The following is an 18522-nucleotide window of genomic DNA, read 5'->3' on the forward strand; positions in this document are numbered from 1 at the left end:
GAGCATTAGTTAAGGAACAGAATAAGCTAAAAATATTGATAGATTATGGAGCTCCTTTTCGAGATATTTGAGTTTTAAAAAATGGCGGGAAAAGGCTGACTCAGACTTTTACCTTGTATTTGCATTGGTATTATTTGGGTCTCAAATGGAAAGAAAAGAAATCTAGAATCTTCTTAAATTTTGGTAAATGACCTTTTATGAGCTATTGAAGTCTTATATGAAAAGAAAAATGGGTGTTATGGTGCAAAATATTTTACCCTGTATTGTTTTTGTCCAAACATCTGACACAAGTTCCTAAATCTCAACTTAGTACATCCTTAAGTGTCCCCATTTATTTGAAAGGAAAAGGTCATCTGAAAGGATCTGAATTTATTTTTTTATCATCTGTTGTAAATATGAAAATTTTCTAAAATTTAGGAAAAATCCTTGTAGACAAATGTAAATTTTTTCAAGTTTTCTTTGAATGTGTGAGGTACAACTTCTATTGAGATTTCAGCTGGTGCGAAAAATTAAATGAGATTGAAAAAATTCATAAGGGATGTCAAAATCTTTGATATTAAAGGAACCTATTGTTACATATTTACATTTCAATCAATGTTTCAGGGTGTTAGATTTTTCTGTCCATGTCTAAGCATGCCGATGATGTTATTCTGAGGTCCTGTCGAAATATATTTGTATTCATAATCCCAATTACAATTCACTTTTGTTGTGTAAATTTTCACAAGTTGGCATGAGGACAATTTGTTTATTTTTGTAAATATAATGCACAGTGAGTCTATAACATTTTATTATTATGCCACGTTTTACAAACCTGATTATTTTTCAATTTTATATATTGAAAGGGACTAGTTCTTTAAAACGGCATTGATATTCACGTTGCAGTGTCAGAGAAATGGCTTATCCTTTATAACTGAATGCATCACAATAGCGAAGATTCTAATTTGTTTTCACACTTTAGAAATGTGTTCGTCAAAAACGAACATTGTTACGGGAGAGCTGATGTTCATTTATTTCTACAAATTAAATTTAGCTTAAACTCTGTTAAATGAATACTCTATTTACTTGCTGTGCTATTGTGCCATGCCCACTGAGAACTTTCATTGTTGACAAAATTGTCCATGTACTATAGCAGTATTTGCAAGAAATTAATACAGATTTTATTAAAGCTTTTTATCAAAGATTTCCCTATCCGTTGAATGCATTTGGTTTTGCTATTTAGAATGCAATGAACAATAAGATTTGATAATGTTTCGAATATTGTTGTTGTTTTTGCGTGGACAAAAGCCGAACCTAATTGACCTGTACTTTTGTTGCTGTGATCTTCAGCTTAAATAGACAATAAAAGAAAAAGCTTTTATCAAATAATACAGGTATAATTTTTAATCAACACATAAGCACAGCATCCAAATATTAATTAAATTCCAACAAACACCGTTAAACAATTTCAATACAAAAACGCCATCTAATAGCCGTCAATTGCATTGTTTTCTGTATTTCATAGATACTTCCTAAATCTGATCGTAAGCTGAAAGATAAAATTAAAATATCTATCGATCATAAAGCCGAATAGAAATTAATTTGTTGATTAGGTTGTTTCTAAATATTACAAGTTTTCTGTTTTATCTGCCCATTGTTCTCCGACACTCTGTTTGTTCAAACGTGAGCAAATATTGTGGTGCACTAGATCGTAAGAATTAATGTAAACCAGTAATAATGCGATTCTATTATTAACGTTTATTAAAAGGTATTGTTCCGAGTAGAAACAATTGGGAAATATGGTAATCTCTATACAAAGATAATTGTGTACCCTAGTACGTACAGATCAAGTAGAGAATGAATATTGGAATTTTGATAGAATGAGATAGACACAATGCAAAATTTACTGATGCTTAGAACAATTATAAAAAAGCACTAGCAGTATTTACATAGGAGTGCTTTGTAGGGATAGAAAATTCATTAGTATATTGCAGCTTAAATCTTGTGGCATTTAAGTTTTTTTATGTAAGAGGCAGTTATTCACCGTTTACTTTGAGGTAGGCGAAATCTGCTAGAATCAAAAATGCATCATGCATCAGCATATGTGCTGTTCTTTTCCATTGAGCTTTGTTAAGTGTGTAGAGATTATTTTGTCATGATTTAAAGACCATATCCTTTCTTTTCCATTACCTTCATTTGAAATGTTAGTCAAAGGATGTTTTTGGTTTTCGTGGAAAACACTGAAAATTTTATAATTCAGCTTGGGAGATATAATTCTTACTGACAGCCAAAATACATAGTTTTCAAGCTGTTACTTGCAGTAACATATGTAACCAGTTCCTTCCTTATAGTAGCATGTGGAGCATCCAATCCAAATTTACTGACAGTAGCATATGAAACAACCAATCTTTACTGTACTGACAGTGACATATTTTACAACCAATCATTCCTGTACTGACAGTAACCTGTGTAACAACCAATCATTCCTGTACTGACAGTTACATGTGTAAACAACCAATCATTCCTGTACTGAAAGCAACATGTGTAACAATCAATTGTTCCTGTACTGACAGTAACATGTGTAACAACCAATCATTCCTGTACTGACAGTAACATGTGTAAACAACCAATCATTCCTGTACTGACAGTAACATGTGTAAACAACCAATCCTTCCTGTACTGAAAGCAACATGTGTAACAACCAATCATTCCTGTACTGACAGTAGCATATGTAACAACCAATCATTCCTGTACTGACAGTAACATGTGTAACAACCAATCCTTCCTGTACTGACAGTAACATGTGTAACAACCAATCATTCCTGTACTGACCGTAACATGTGTAACATTTCAGTCCTAACTTGGAATGATATACTAAAACCAGATGTGTTAACTCTTACATGTGTGTCAACCTGTAGTGACAAATATAACAACCTGGCCTTATTGACAGTAGAATATTATGTCTAAAGTTATTTACCATAATTTGTAAAATTGAAGTCCAAACTCTTTCACAAAAAAGTTTGTATGACTAAATTTATCCATGCATCATTCATAAGTAAATCCTGGTTTTACTGTAATTGAACTTGTGATAGGTTTGACTGTAATGTCAGTGTATATTTTATATAATGATTAAGCCAGGGGTTATGTCAGGGACAGAAATCACTTATAGACTCATTCATTGTGTGAAGTAGGTGAAATGAAAGACAATATACAATTGATTCACATTTAATTTGCTCCTTATGTAAATGGTACTTAAACTGCCATTCTTGAGGCTGGGGAGGAGATTTTGTTATGATGTTGAATTTTTTTGAAGAGTTTGCAAAAAAGCAGGTGCTGATCCTGAAACTTTAAAAGGGGGTGTTCAAGAGGGATTCACCTTTGAGGGGAAGGTTCTAAATTCATTTTGATATATTTTTATGTGAATGTGAAGAAAGGGGTGTCAAAGTGTTGGTACATTCCATATATTTGCCAAAATTTACCTCCATATATTTGCCAAAATTTACCTCCATACATTTGCCTCCATATATAGTCAAAATTATTTTTCAAAATTTCTGTTTGGTCCTTTTGTAGAGGTGGACCTTTTAAGACCATATTCTGCTAAATTTCTTCTTAGCATTTATTCGTTTTAAACGGGACAAGCTATTTGAACAATAGTAATGACAGGCTGCAAAAATCTTTTTTTTCTAAATATTGTGCTTAAGATATAAATTTTGAATCCATAGATCTAATTTTCTTTTTTACTAGCATATTGAATGATTTTTATTTGGTCTGATAATCCAGAAATTGATTATCCTTTTGTTACAGATATGACCAAAAAAAGAAGAAAAACGTAATATTATTTTCCACCCATTTTAGGTATTGTTTTTTTTATAAATATATTATTGTTCTTTTTCAAACTCTTGTCTTGGAAGCAAAGGCAAAAACAAAAGAACAAAAACTACTTTGTTTTGTGTTTCACCGATTGTTCGTAGCTCATTTATAACCTCAAGATTTCCTCTATAATAATTGTTTTAACTTCTCAAGAACCTACAAAAACAAATACATAAATTATGTATTGTAATTTCTTTTTAATTTTTAACAACAGATGCTTGTGTTTGGCAAAAAAAATGTTAAGGAAATATAAATGAATGGTTCAAACCGTGTTCGTTTTTTCAACAACAATGGTTTCTTACTCCTGTTATATATTGAAAAAACTTGTTCAACAAAAGACGAAATTGTTTAAACTATTTTACGTAGCCTGATGTTTTGTTCACAATAATAAATCCATTTATTTTGTTACTCAGACAATAACCATTCAATTGTTAACAAAACAATACCCCATTGTCAGTCTGCACTTTGCAGCATCCAAGCAAGAACCGTAACTCTTGTCTAAATTTTAATTCATTTTAAAGTTGTCAGGAAATAATTTGTTAGTGGAATGAAAATGTCAAGCAGTATGATAAGATGCGAGTCTTTTCTAGAAAGGTAAGTAAATTTTTATGTGTATTTTTATATATTGAAGAGTTTGAATTAGTGTGATTTGATTAATTTTATTGATAAATTAAGTAATTAAGGAGGTAATGATTACATACCAAAATTATTTAAAGGCTGAAGTGATTCAATAGAATTGTTAATCATTTTTCCTCAATTTTTTCGTAGGTTTTGCTAATTGGCATGTAATATGAAAACTGTCTTCATTGAAAAAAACAAATCATTCAATATTATCATAACTTTTCAATAGAAGTAATATATATATATTATTGTAAAATTAATGACAGAAAACTCTTTCCTCATATTCCCTTAATCTGTATTAGATAAAATAGTAGATTTTTAAGATGATTTATTTGAGAAAGTAACTCAAATCTCAATCATATTTTTTTTTTCGAAGTTTGCATGAAAATCACTGAAACTAAGGTCAATTAAAATTATGAAATTCACTGACCCCATAGTCAATGAAACAATTGTTAATTATTAATATGATTATTATTGGCTAATGAAGACAGGGATGTTAAAAGAGGAAGTTTAATATCTAACCTTACAGATTGTGTTCCATATCTTTTTTCAAACAGTTACTTAAATTTCAGATGAACCTTGACATTTCAGCATAAAATCAAGTTTTCATCTTTATTTCAAGGGAAATAACTTGCCTCACATTGTCTCTGTTTGTTTTGTTTTTGTTTTTTGTTTTTGTTTTTGTTTTTTTTGCTTAACAAAATATTAACTGTAATTAAAAGTTTGAAAACTTGGAAGATTACATTTATTATGTATAGATAAATTTTCTCTCTCCACTAGCAGACTTTATTGTCAATGAAAATTTCTGTCCCACCTAAGAGAATCAAATCACAAAATGAAACTTTAATTACAGGGTCAATTATGGAATTGACAAATGGACTATTGAATCTCAGTTTTTCTGTACTCTTTGCTATTTAGTTGTTGTTGGGTTGTTTTATTGACTTATACCTAACATCTGCATTTGTAACATTTGTCTTCCTTTTTCTTTTTTTAGCCATGTTGTCTGTACTTGTATGACTTTTTTTTTCATGACCCCCCTTTCCTTATCTTGATGGCATAAAGTTAAATACCAGGAAAACATAAGGAGAGCTTATTAATCTGACCCCAATTTCTTTGAAAAGCTGTGTCTTTTGTTAATCTACTGAACAAATTTTGCCTCTTGTAATTTCCAAACAGAAAAAGACATCTGTTTTTACGTCAGAAATGATTATTTAATTTATAGTTGCATTATAGCAAAATTTAGTCTGAGACAAATAAAATGTACAGGTGCAGACTTATTGAGTATAGTTAAAATATAAAAAAAATATCAGATAATTCGTTATATGCACATTCTGCAGGTGCAGGGGACATGCATAGAGGGGGCGTTGCTTTATGTCTGTCAAAGATTGAATGTTTATGACATCAGCAAAATATAATTACATAATGGGCATTACGACTGCATCTTTTGACATTCTTTTATGTAAGTTGATTCTGGGTTTGGTCACGATATCTTTGACAGAGATTCATAGAGAACTCAGTATTCCGTAAGCAACTCCGAATTAGTCTGGGCTACTTTAATTTTCAGATATGCCTGGGTATCTTCCTCTGGCAATATGAGTTACGCTTATAGAGTTACTCTTAATTAATCTAAAGATATTGTTGAGCTAAATTAGTCTGCTGCATAAATTTAAGATATTATATAAAAATCTTGGGTTGGCATTAGGTTAGCTTAAAAAGTTTTATGCTGTCTGGCTTACTGAAAGGTTGGGGGTACCCACTGGGACTAACATGAGTAGTATAATAATATAGATCCTATGCAGTTCTCCCCAAATTAGATAATGTCCCAGTATTTGTACTATAATGTAATATGTGATGGCTGAAAAAAATGGAGTAAAAAAGTACCTCCATATCTCCATTCACCATTACAATAAAATTCTTTTCATGATTCAGATGAACAAGATTGATATGTTAATTTCTGAAATTGACTTCCTCAATAAAAATTTGAAAAAAAAAAAATTGATTTGGAGAACCCAAAAAAATACAATCAAGTAAATTTAAGACAATTTCACATCTGTGGCTTGTTATGTAATATTCCTCTTGTAATATATCATTGTATAGTATGAACGGTTGATATGAATTTATCTTGAGTTTACTAATCTATGCTACATCATACATCATCGCATAAAAATGGTAGAGATTCCCCCATAAACGTGTCTTGTAATTTAGTTTATTTCAAAATTGTATAATTTGGCTTGACTGATCTAACAATAAATTCATTCCAGTGTAAAACGCAAACTGATGATATTGTCGTCCGAATTGGCATCAAATACAATGCGTGTAAATCAGACTCGATATCACGCTCCTAAACAATGGAAAACGATGCAGAATATTTGCATGAACGATTTGTGTATTGGAATTTTTAGCATCGGAATGTTTAACGTAATTCAAGATATTTTGTTAGTGTGATGAATCAATCCGTTTGTATTGTTGTCGGACAATTTACTAATTTCATTTACATTTATCACCGAGATTTGTCGCCACCAATTGCTCTTTTGCTTTTTATACAATTTTCTTTTTGTATGCACAAGAAGATGTTGCATCATATCCCTTTAATAAAGGGGGAATCATTTTAAATTCGTTTTTTGTATTTCAAATGAACAAAAAGCTTAATAAAGTTTTCTATTCCTTTTATGATCCTTATTCTGCAAGTTGATATAAGACACCTATACATTAGCGAGATGCATAATCTAATTTCTTTTGATATCTAACATCTATGACGATCAAGCACTTGGTAGATTCATTTAGAGTTGATTTAGGATCCATTTACCATTATGACTTTTCCGGTCCATAAAAAATAACAATACTTCACTGTGAGGTTTTTTTTTTGTTAGAATCCTTAGCATTTGACATTATAACAGCTATATTGTTAGACAAACGTCCCAAAGTTTCGACAAAACTATAATTTAGAATAATTAGTTGTCATTTCTTTATTGAACAATATAATTGATGTTTCAGACTACCTTAACCCTGGTCGCACATGCTATATTTTTCCATTTATATTATTTCGTCAGATTGAAAAAAAATATATGAATTGTTTTGTATATATTGTTATCTATGACGATGAACTTGGAAATAAATTATATCGTTTATTTTATTCATTGAGTATAATGTTATCTCTTATATTTCAATGTTTGAACGTAATAAATTGGCCACTCACACGGGCCAAAGCAAACGTTGTTCCTTTTAAAACCAATCATTTTCACGTATTAATTTATTTACATGATTTCTAAGTAGCTAACTGTTAAAATTTCTGGTCAATTAAAATTATATCAAATATCAGATGTATTAAGACCACCGGTTAAACGAGAACAATAGATATTACGATACGAGAAAAACTACACTTAGACAGAGACTGGTGTTTACTTAAAGGGTCGCACTTCTATCAATGACCTCAGGGTGTCAACACAATATTGTACCACATATATTTAAAGACGACTTCTTTGGGAGTAGGATTGTGGGGCGGAGAAGTGGAGAAACTTTGTAAATGACACTTAGCTTGGTCTTTAATTAGTAATGTTTATCGATGTACGTCCCAGTTTAACGTAAAATGAGATGCGATCTTCTAGACTATAAAGATGAAGTGGAATTTACATTTAATCATGGGTAGGTCTTTTTTTTCTTTAATATTATTAATATGTGATATTGTTCAGTTCACATTTATTGATTCTTAGTTCTATGGTTTATCTCTAAATCCCTGTATAGCTTGGAAAGCCTATTCAGATGTTTAACTTTTGTCAATATATCAATGTAGAATAGAGGTATTGTTATCAACTCATTTCTTACAAATTTATTTTATTGAATAAAGTGATAAAACTAATTTAAAGTAAATGATTAGGATTTGGCATTCCACAGACAGGGACTAAAAATTGATCGAGAAAGACCAGAAAATTGATATTTTTCTTACGCTTCTTTCAAATGCAATATTTTTATCTGTAAAGGCATTACGATGATATTCACACGTCAAAATACTGGTAGGAAAAATTATCTTTTGTATTTCCTTTGCTCGTTCAAAGATTTTCACTCTTCAGTTTCAAATTACAAATTGACAGTTTTAATTTGCGCTTTACTTTGCATTTTTATAGAGATTTAATTTTAATGTCAATTATGTAAATAAATAGACTTTGTAGCATATTAATTGTTGTTTAAACTCTTCATTCCATAATTTGTACTTTTATTAAGTTATACTTATTATTAAACACACTTACAGAAATAGTTTAAATCTACTTCAGAATACAAAAGTTAAAAGCTTTTATTCTGTTAGTGATATTTATCTTTCAATTTTAGTCTGGGTATGGACAAAATTTATAAATCATTTTACTTTTGATGACCGAATTAATGAAATCTTTTTAGCGACGGGATCAGATAAAAAGGACTTATCAATAAAAACATGAAATACAAATGGCAAATTTAATTTTAATGTTTGCAGATTGAGGATTTCTGTTATATATTGTATCAATTTTTAAGTTTTGATTTTTCTAAGATAAATCAGGATTTTTTAAAGGCAAATTTGAAAAAAAGATATTCTTGAACTTTGATTTTTATTTGTCATGGTATAAAGTATCATAGTCAAGTCTTACACTTTAAATCATTGTAAAGTTAGATATGGCAAATTTAGAAATCTTAGTGATCCCAGCTTAAAAACTTAAGGACACCATATAATCTCTTAAATTTCATTGTGGTAGTATTAGAGAAAAAGAGATATTTTATGACTGCTTTTATATCTTCTCTTAAAGTGAAATTGATGGTGACAAAGAGTTATTCCCCCTTTTTTACAGCTATTTTTCATTTTACATGGCAGTTTTACTGAAACCCTAACTTCATTGATATATGGAATTTTATTTGTGTAAAAATATTACATAGACTTTTGCTTAAAAATTATTATGTGGCTTAAAAATGACAAGTATAGGGCACATATTTCCATTGCTACTTTCTTAGATATATATAACTCAGAGAGTGACAAAACTTCCAAATTCATAAAATGGAAATGATTAGAGAAGAGTATGTATTTGATAGTTGGCTGAAATATATGTTAGTATTGATCTGATTTCATAGTCGTTCTGGATAATGCATGTGTAATAATTGCCACTGGACATTAATCAAGTATATATATCAATCAACCACTCAGATTTCTTAGCAATTTATTTTCACTTTTACTTTGAGTAAAACTTGAAATTGATGATAATTTGGGGTAAATTAAGCAAATTTTTTACAAACTTTTCAAGAAATAAAATGCATGAAGTTAAGATTGATGACTTGGGACAATAAATTAGTCCTGCATTATGCTGCATTTAAGGGTTGTTCACTTTTTTTTTCACTTTTTTTTTCAAATTTATATTTTGATCTGCGAATGACATTTGACATTCATTATTCATTTAAGAAACCTTTTTTTCTATTGGATACCGGTATGGGAGCAATGATCATATAAATTAATGAATATGAGAACAAAATAATAAAAAGTAAATTTATGAACAAACCATCTGTAGAAATCAAAAGAAAGAAATAAAATGTAAGATCTATATCTATATAAATATTAAATATTAATATATATAATGACATTTGGTTCTTTTTATGTTTTGTTGTGATATGATCATAACTATGATTTATTGTAAATGTCCACTCTGATATTAAATGGCCTATAGAGGAAAACACACCAAAATAAAGTCTTTAACACAAATGTTCTGGTACCCCTCCTACTGGGTTACTGTTTGTTCTGGTTCCCTCCCTACTGATTTATGTTTGTTATCTCTTTATATACTGTAATCTTTAAACAATATCTAACTGAACAAAGTTCTGTGGTAAATTCTTGGGCCATTTACAACTCTACAGGACACCTTTCTAACTCTATCAAAAAATCATGATTTAAAATGAAAATGATTCTTTTATCTATAACATTAGAGATGTTGTTGTTTTATCCTAGCTGCTTGTTGACTTTATATAATTTTTATCACAAAATTCTTGACACTTTTTATAAGAAGAAAAATGTGTTAGTTTTTGAAAGAGATGACATTTAGAGATTGGCATATTTCTTACATTTCTAATTTTAATTTGCAAATATTTTTAGCTGCATTTTTTGACAGCTGAAGTAAGCAAGAGATTTATTTTGCCAGTTATATTTTATTAGCTTGATTAATATATGCATGTTTTGCATTTGTGAAAAAAAGCCAATTGAATTCCAAACTTTGAAGTTTTTACGTTTTTTGTAAAATTTAAGATTTAGTTTTTGTCTATTTTCAGCAATATTACAACATGCTTTTTTGTTGTTGTTTTGTTTAAGTCTCTCTTATATTAATTCAGTTATGCTGTAGCTCTTGCATTTTCTGGACATTAAACTTGGACCTTTAAATAGTAAGCACAAGAAACCAAACAGCCCTTCCAAGTGAAATTCGGAAGATTTCTAAAATGAAGTAGACATATTGTTCAGTACATCCCCACCATCTATGAGTAACCATCCTTTGCAATGCTTGCTTTCAGAAATTTTTGGACAAAACACAGAAATGAGCATAGAATTATAAGACAAAAAAAAGCTGAAAAAACCAATGGTTTCAGATCAAAGTTGCCAATCTTCTAGAAATGGGAAATCATGTAATTGTTTGCACAGCAACTTTCCCGTTTTTTTTTTTTATTCAGAAGGGACTTTTGATCCTGCAAATTCATTAATGCTACCATTGTCAATTTTTCTATACATTTTCCCCTCAATTTTCCCCTTTTTTTTTGAATTAGTAAATTTTGTCTATCCTCTTGTGTTTTTAAATCTCATACACAAATCATTATATTTGTTCTACAGTCTTTTATTCTCCTTTAGTTTATCAATCTGAACCTTTATATAAGTAATGCAAAATATTACATAACTTTCCATTTTAATGAGACAGTACTTTCCTTATCCAAACAATCTAGGTTCTCAAAATCTAGCATGTTTCTGTATCATAAGACTGCTTAAATAACCATATCTTTAGCACCTTCGGAAAGCCAGGATTCCTGTAGCGACTGCTTATTTCATTACATAACAGACTTATTATGTTATTCAATTTTATTGGTTTTCTAGATCGTTAATAATTAGTTCATATGCTGACAGACTTGTCAGTCAGTAATCAGCAGGAGGCAAGGGGAGATAATACAATTAATTATCAGCAGATAATCATGTTTGATCACTGATCATCATGATAAGCAATGATTGGCAGATATTGGCTAGAATTGATTGTACTGCTGAACTTAATTATGGTCTGAACAGTTCTAAAAGTTTCTAAGTGGATGTTTACAAATAAGGGAATGGAAGGTGCTACATGTGAATTATGTTTTTTTATGTGATCTAATTTTTCTATTGTGTTTTGTTGTCATCATCTGCAGACACATAGGTTTCAGTATGACAGCTTTGACTTGTTGTTAAACTGTCATTAGGAAATATTATTACACTTGTTCTTTTCTCATATCAAAAACTTGAATTGAACTTTTGGGAATCTGGTTTCATTCTGTTTTCTGAAAACTGTCCAGATTTAAATAGAATTATACTTATTTGCAATTATTTTTCATCTTTTAGGAGCTGGTCACCTGGTACCTTAAAATTTGTCATTAAATGAAATTCAAATTTTTGAAAGTGATAGATTCGTCCTTATACATAGCAATACAGTAGGACTTCCTTTTCTATTCTCAAGTATTCTTAGGGACAATATTTTGGAAGGTTAGTTGTATAATTTATAACCCGCATCATCTTTTAAAATCAGAGACAAAATTGTTTACCATCCCATCTTTTGATGCCTGGTTTCACCCATAGTGTATTACAATGTAGTTAACGACTATATCGGCCTTTGATGTACTGAAAACTTAAGAAAATAAAACTGATGATAAAAGAAATTTCTATTCTTCTAAACAGCGGGACTATTATTGAAAAATATTATGTCTTTATATATGGAATATTAGAGACAGGAGCCCCTTTAACGTTTGAAAAGTAGAATATAAAATTTCTGACGGGATTACAAAAGAAGGGGTAGAATTGATTTGTCATAGTACATCATTAAATTCAAATTGTTCGACATTTAAATCATCTTTTAGTGTTGTTTGATTTACTTTCTAGTTTTCAGCTTGGCTTAATATATGCTTTTCTCCTCTTACAACACAAAAGGAACATTTTACAAATGCATAAGATATTTTTTATTCGTTTTGTAATAAAATGATAAAAGTAGTTGTATTTTAAACATTATGAGAATGACATACGTTTTTTGCCGAGGATTAAATTATTGTTCAGACTGCGAAGCAACTAGATTTTATAATGTATCATTTTAATAAATCAAGTTTATAATTACGTTACTTTGAAATTCTTACTTTTGTAGTTAAAAATTTTGTTAAGTACTGTCAATTATCAAAATTAAAGAAAAAGTAAAAGTAGGTCCAACGAAAATAAATCATGGTTCACAAGTTGGATGTACTCTTCTTACATAGTTAAATACAGACACAATAGAATTCTAAATTGAAATATAAATATTTCGGTGTTGTTGAGTGAAAGTCTTACATTAGAAGGGAAAATCTGTTCCCTTAACAATAGCTTTAATCGGGAACGTTTATTTTTCCGTGTTTCAATATTAGGATAAGTAATTTTTGGCGGGCTGTTGAATTTGGGCCATTGTAATCTTTATTGTTACAAAACAGCAGTATTTGACTTCTGTTCAGTGTTACATTAAAATTCAATTGTTAGAAGAAAAGAATAGTTTAAACAATTAATTTTCACCTTACAGTTGTTTTTTTAACGAATAGAAGTGTTAAATACTTTAATTATTCTTTTCTATGAAGATAATATAAAGTTAAAATATTAGTTTTGAATTTAAAAGTTAGGACTTAGGATCAACTGCTTTGTCAATCAAAAAGAATATATAGTCGAAGTGTACAATGTCAAACTATACTGTCTGACCAGTATAGTTTTGATTTGGGAAATATGGACTCTTGGTTAGGTATGTCTTTTCATCTCTTTTCTCTTAATTTGTCCTACACTGAGACAGAAATGTGGACAGTTGTTCCGTTTTAAATAGTTGACAATTTTTTTTAAACTCAGGTAGAATCTTTTGGTACCTGGTTTTTACAAATGTTTTTTATTTGCAAACGACATATAGTCAATGGAAAATTAGCATTTTTTTGGGTACTGGTACTAAATTCACTACATTATAAACAAACTATTAATGGTTCCTGGGGAATTAAGTTTGCTAAAAACTAAGTCATCCTATATCCATCTCATTGATAGATCATACCCCACATCCTTCTTTTCCTTTTCCATACAAGGATGCATTTGTATTTTTAGGTACATATCTTTCAGGTATTCATTACTTGACTTTTTTTTCGTGTATTTCCTTCATTTTGTCATCCAATATCCATCCCTCCCTCATTCCACTTGTAGGGACAAATTTAAGAACTTCAACAGGTAAATTCAGATAGAGGAAAACGTTACGGTACAAATGCCGCAGTAAGAAATTAACAGTTTGTTAAAACTACCGTATTCATAAAACGCCTTATTCAGCGGACTGTAACCACACTTCACACGTCATTGGGTTGATATAGATGTCATACGTATTGTATTTTCAATTTTTATGATAATTCAAAAAACTTTTGTTGCTGGTTATTTGTTATTTTTGAATTTCAATAAATATTATTCCCATAACACATCATGCGTCAGATTACATAGAGAGGTAGACATAGCGTATTGTCGAGTAAGTACTGATGTAGTTTTAGATATAGGTGTGGAGTTAAAAGTTAAAATCGTAAGATGTACCTGAATGTTTACTCTAAATTGATAATTAACTATCAAAAAAGTACTTAAGGTGGTACCTAACACTACAGGGAGATAACTCTGTAAAAATCAGCTAAACGTTTTAATTACGTTGTATTGTTAAGGAAATATTAAGCTTCTCAATGATCAAAATTAGTGTTTGTCAAACTGCTATATAACCAACGAAAATTTTCTGATAAAGTGGTTGGTTCAAATTTTTTGAAATTTTTATATTTTTGTCAAAGGGTCAAAGTAGACATTTTGTCAAAATTTTATGAAAATTAAACGAGCCAAATTAATATTAGTCAAGGTGTTGGGTACCACCTTAAATAGTTCAGAGATTTATAAATAATTTTAAAAGATTGAAATTGTTGAAATATTGTGAAACAGTTTATGTAACTTTTTTACCATACTAAGAATTCATAAAAATGTAAATCTTTTCAACTTGAAATTGAAAAATTAGGATTGGATGAGAGACACTATTTTTCTCTACATCATTTAATTATTGGAAATGTATGTCATCTTTGATCTGATTTGTAATGCCTAAAAATGTACTTATGTTGGTACAACGATTTTGCATGTCATGATAATTAGATTGCATATTAATAATAAATAAATATATAACAGTTATCAAAATTTGAAGATTTAAATCTATGGTAATTTTCCATGCACTTTTATACATATATCAAAAGTGACATACTTTGATTTAAAAAGATGACAGGGTGATGGGGGTTCCCCTTGTTTAGAGTTGCAGATTTCATAATGTTAATAGGAAAAATTTTCCATTTAATCACCCTATGGGTTTATGAATATGTGGGACTATTATACTAACTGTTAGTATAATAGTCCCAGTGAATATTGACAGTCTTTAAGTTTATCCATTTAGTTGTCTCTTGATGAGTACCTCACAAGGACATGATCGTCTGACCAACAAAGGTATACATATATCTCTATTTTATTAATTCTGGCTTTTTTTAAATCATAACTTAGCTTTACATGTAGTTGAAGTTTAAAAAATCAGTTTAACAGGCCATTACCCAGTATATGAATTTTCAAATTTAGCTGTAAAAGTGATTGCTTTTAGGGGTGGGGGGTTTATATTTTTAAGAAAAAAATGTTTCATTTTAATCAGTGGATTATAGAGCATTGAAAGTTAATTTTAAGGATCTTACATAAGGATTAGAACATTAACAATTAAGGCAAGACTGTCCAGTTTGTGTTAGACCTTGTTTGTGAAATAGGAAAGGATAAATTCATGTTACAAAATCTGTTCGCACTCACGACAAAACCCAAAGCAAAGGAATTCATTTCGGTAAACCCTAATTTAGACTGAAACAAAATAGATGATTTCACCAAAAATAAAAACCCCAGGTCACTCTGCTGTAGTCATTAATGGATAAACAGTTACATCCTATACTTCTAGCATTAAAAATATTTTAAGGAAGGGAAGAAATTAAGCTTTTCAAAATCTTAGCCTTCTGGGAGGCCACATGCAATTATCAAGGGGGACAACTGAATATTAATTTTTCCCAATATTGAATTGGCAGGTTTCTGTTTAGTTCTGAACTCAACATGAGGCACTTTTTGTATTTGTCACTTGATTAAACATTTCTTAACAGAATAGAAAGTTATTATATCTTGTTGTAGCAGGTTTATAATCATATTAGCTTCTGTATTTTATATGGTAAATTCTCACTTTACATTATGGCCATTTAAAACTACGATATAACTTCGAATTCTAAAATATCAAAGGGAACAAAATGCTGGAAAGTCAAAGGGTGTCTTATATAAAACTAAAAATACAACATTGTTTACTTTAAAACATTTTTATTGTCTTCTTTCTTTTGTAGTTTGACTATTCTGTTTGAATTTCTTTTATGTTAGAAATTTTCGAAAAACAAACTTGATAAAAGTTTTTAAATTTGAATTATTTGTATGAATAAGTCTCGTGAGCAATAAAATTATATTACCTAATGTAGTTTCTTCTATTTGAACGATTATACAAATTGAAAAATAAATTTATTTACAGTTTTAAAACAATTTGCACAAATTGCAAATTGACGACATTAATGCTTGTCTCATTTCGACATTTTGCGAGACGTTGCTTTCTTGTAATGGCATGTTGTACGATAAAAGGAAAACAACAATAAGACAATTTCGAGCAGACAATGAGTAATAAATAAGCCGGTTTCATTGCGTTTTACTTTAATTTGGGACCAAGATAGTCACTGTTATAGGTTTTATGGCCAAGTTTGATTGCGATAGGCTTTTAATATCTTCCATTTTCAATACAATCCTCTGTAACCCTTTGCAACAATTTAGCCTAATAGAAACGAATAAATGGATAAACTAACAGCCTTAATTGTACAAAGTTCTCTTGTTTTATGCTTTTTATGTATTAATTACAGGCTTTTAAATAATTATTCTTATTTGATAGAGATCATTAAGAAAGGATTCCTCCACTTAAAAATAGTACTTAGATTTATTGCAATGAAAACGATGAATTGTTATTTTTTTCTAAGAGCCCACACAAAGACAAGAATTTCTATATATGTGGCATTCGTAATTGACACAAGTTATTGTCCTTAAGAGTTTTCGTTATTTCTAGATACTATAATCACAATGATTATTTTGTGAAACTATACTTAATGCATTGAATTAGGTATACAGGATTCTGAAAGTTTAATTTTAAGAAAGAGTTATCTCCCCTTGTTCAAATACATGTCTTTGTCATTGGTTGGTACATTATCAGAAATTAAGAAACGAAAATTTAGAAATATCCCTTACTAGCATGTAACGTAAGTATAAGATTGCTCTGATGTCTCAAAGCAATCTGGGACTAATCTAATGCAACATTAGTTTCATGAGTGTTCAAGAGTCAGAATGCTTTGATGGATATCGATGGGTCCTATATTTACTCTCTATAGCAGTCACTCTTAACTCCAAGCCCACCAGCCAATACTTGTAAAATTACCTTTGGACCTCCAAAAATTTGTACTTCAATCCTTAAGAAACATACAAAAATGTCAAAAAATGAGAATAGTGCCTGTGGCTGCAATTTAGGTTTATCAGGAAGACTGCTGCAGTGACAATATGCAGAATGCATTATTCATGTAAAAATTAGAATATTACAGGTTTCAGTCTAGCATTAGTTGAATTTTACCATATTCATAATTTTCAAAAATCTTTAAAAGCAATATTTTTTAGTATTCAGGACTAAATAATTGAATGTATGGAAGTTTTAATTAATGAAGTAGAAATAAACTAAAGAACACATTTTAAATAAATAAACCATTTGTTTACTTTTTTTAACATTTACATCAAATTTCGTATTGTAAAGTTGAATAAATTTGCATATTTTTGAATAGGTAGGTAAAGAATAATATCTTACATTCAGCCATTCCTTCCCTCATCATATTTTGAGATCTAATCGACTTGAAAAGTGCATCTGCTTCCAAAATGAACAAAAGACCGAAACATGTTATTATAAACTTAAATATAGGATTTCATAATAGAGGTTTAGTATTCAGATAAAACATATGGGTGAGTTCTGTTGGGGAACAATACTGATTGTATAATAGATATTGTGTTTGGGTAATAGAAGGGGAACAACAAGTTTTGATTAAATGGGACATGGTATTAAGAGGGAAGGAATGCATTTTGTTGAATGTTGGAAATTTTCATACAATTATGGATGAGTAAGGTCAACCAAAGGTGCTTGACGTAAGGAAGCATAGAAAAAGCTGTAAAATGTGAAATGCAGGCTTTCACTTTTTAACAAAAAGAATTTTATTTTTACTTTTTTTGTTGTTGATATCTCTTGTTTAAAAATTCCAATATGAAAAGTTAATTATATTAAGTCAAAGTCAAAGTCAAAGATTTTATTGATATAAAATCCAAAATATGGATCATATATTATGACACTATATTAAATTTGAAGAAAAAAAATCTTTGCAAAAAAATTTATGATTGCCTTAAATAATTGCAATTTTGATCATCCAGACCATGGTAGAACTATTCACAATAGTATGTACATGCTTCGAACCTGGCTTTTTATCTATAGTTTACAACCAGTTTTACCATCCACCCCCCTTGTTTGCCTATGAAATGAAGAAAGAAAGGAAGTTAACAAAAAGTTTAATTTTTTTCAAATTTAATTTCAATTAACACCACAAAAGAAGAGCTTGCATACTGTACAAAATAACAAAATTAACAATTTACCTACTTGAAAAATTGTGGTGCAGATATACAAAATGCAAGTTGTGTCC

At 29.6% G+C, this 18522-nt stretch overlaps 1 protein-coding gene across 5 annotated transcripts in view; it reads left to right on the forward strand.

The window, feature by feature from the left end:
• The window catches only part of LOC127705670 (transcription factor egl-13-like), a 126800-nt gene that overhangs the window by 9865 nt on the left and 98413 nt on the right, over window positions 1-18522 (forward strand). For 2 of the 5 annotated variants that reach the window (XR_007983929.1, XM_052210002.1), the window contains exon 1: window positions 7757-8109. The exons of 1 other annotated variant lie outside the window; for it this stretch is intronic. Coding sequence is in view for 2 of the 4 variants with exons in the window: in XM_052210002.1 (XP_052065962.1) it covers window positions 8054-8109 (56 nt within the window). In the remaining 2 variants the exon portion in view is untranslated. Of the gene's footprint in view, window positions 1-4338; window positions 4441-7756; window positions 8110-14148; window positions 14196-18522 lie in introns of those variants that run through there. 2 more of the 5 variants (XM_052210004.1, XM_052210007.1) reach the window with 2 other exon arrangements.

Source organism: Mytilus californianus, unplaced genomic scaffold, assembly GCF_021869535.1.
Source record: "Mytilus californianus isolate M0D057914Y unplaced genomic scaffold, xbMytCali1.0.p SCAF_6, whole genome shotgun sequence".
NCBI lineage: Eukaryota > Metazoa > Mollusca > Bivalvia > Mytilida > Mytilidae > Mytilus > Mytilus californianus.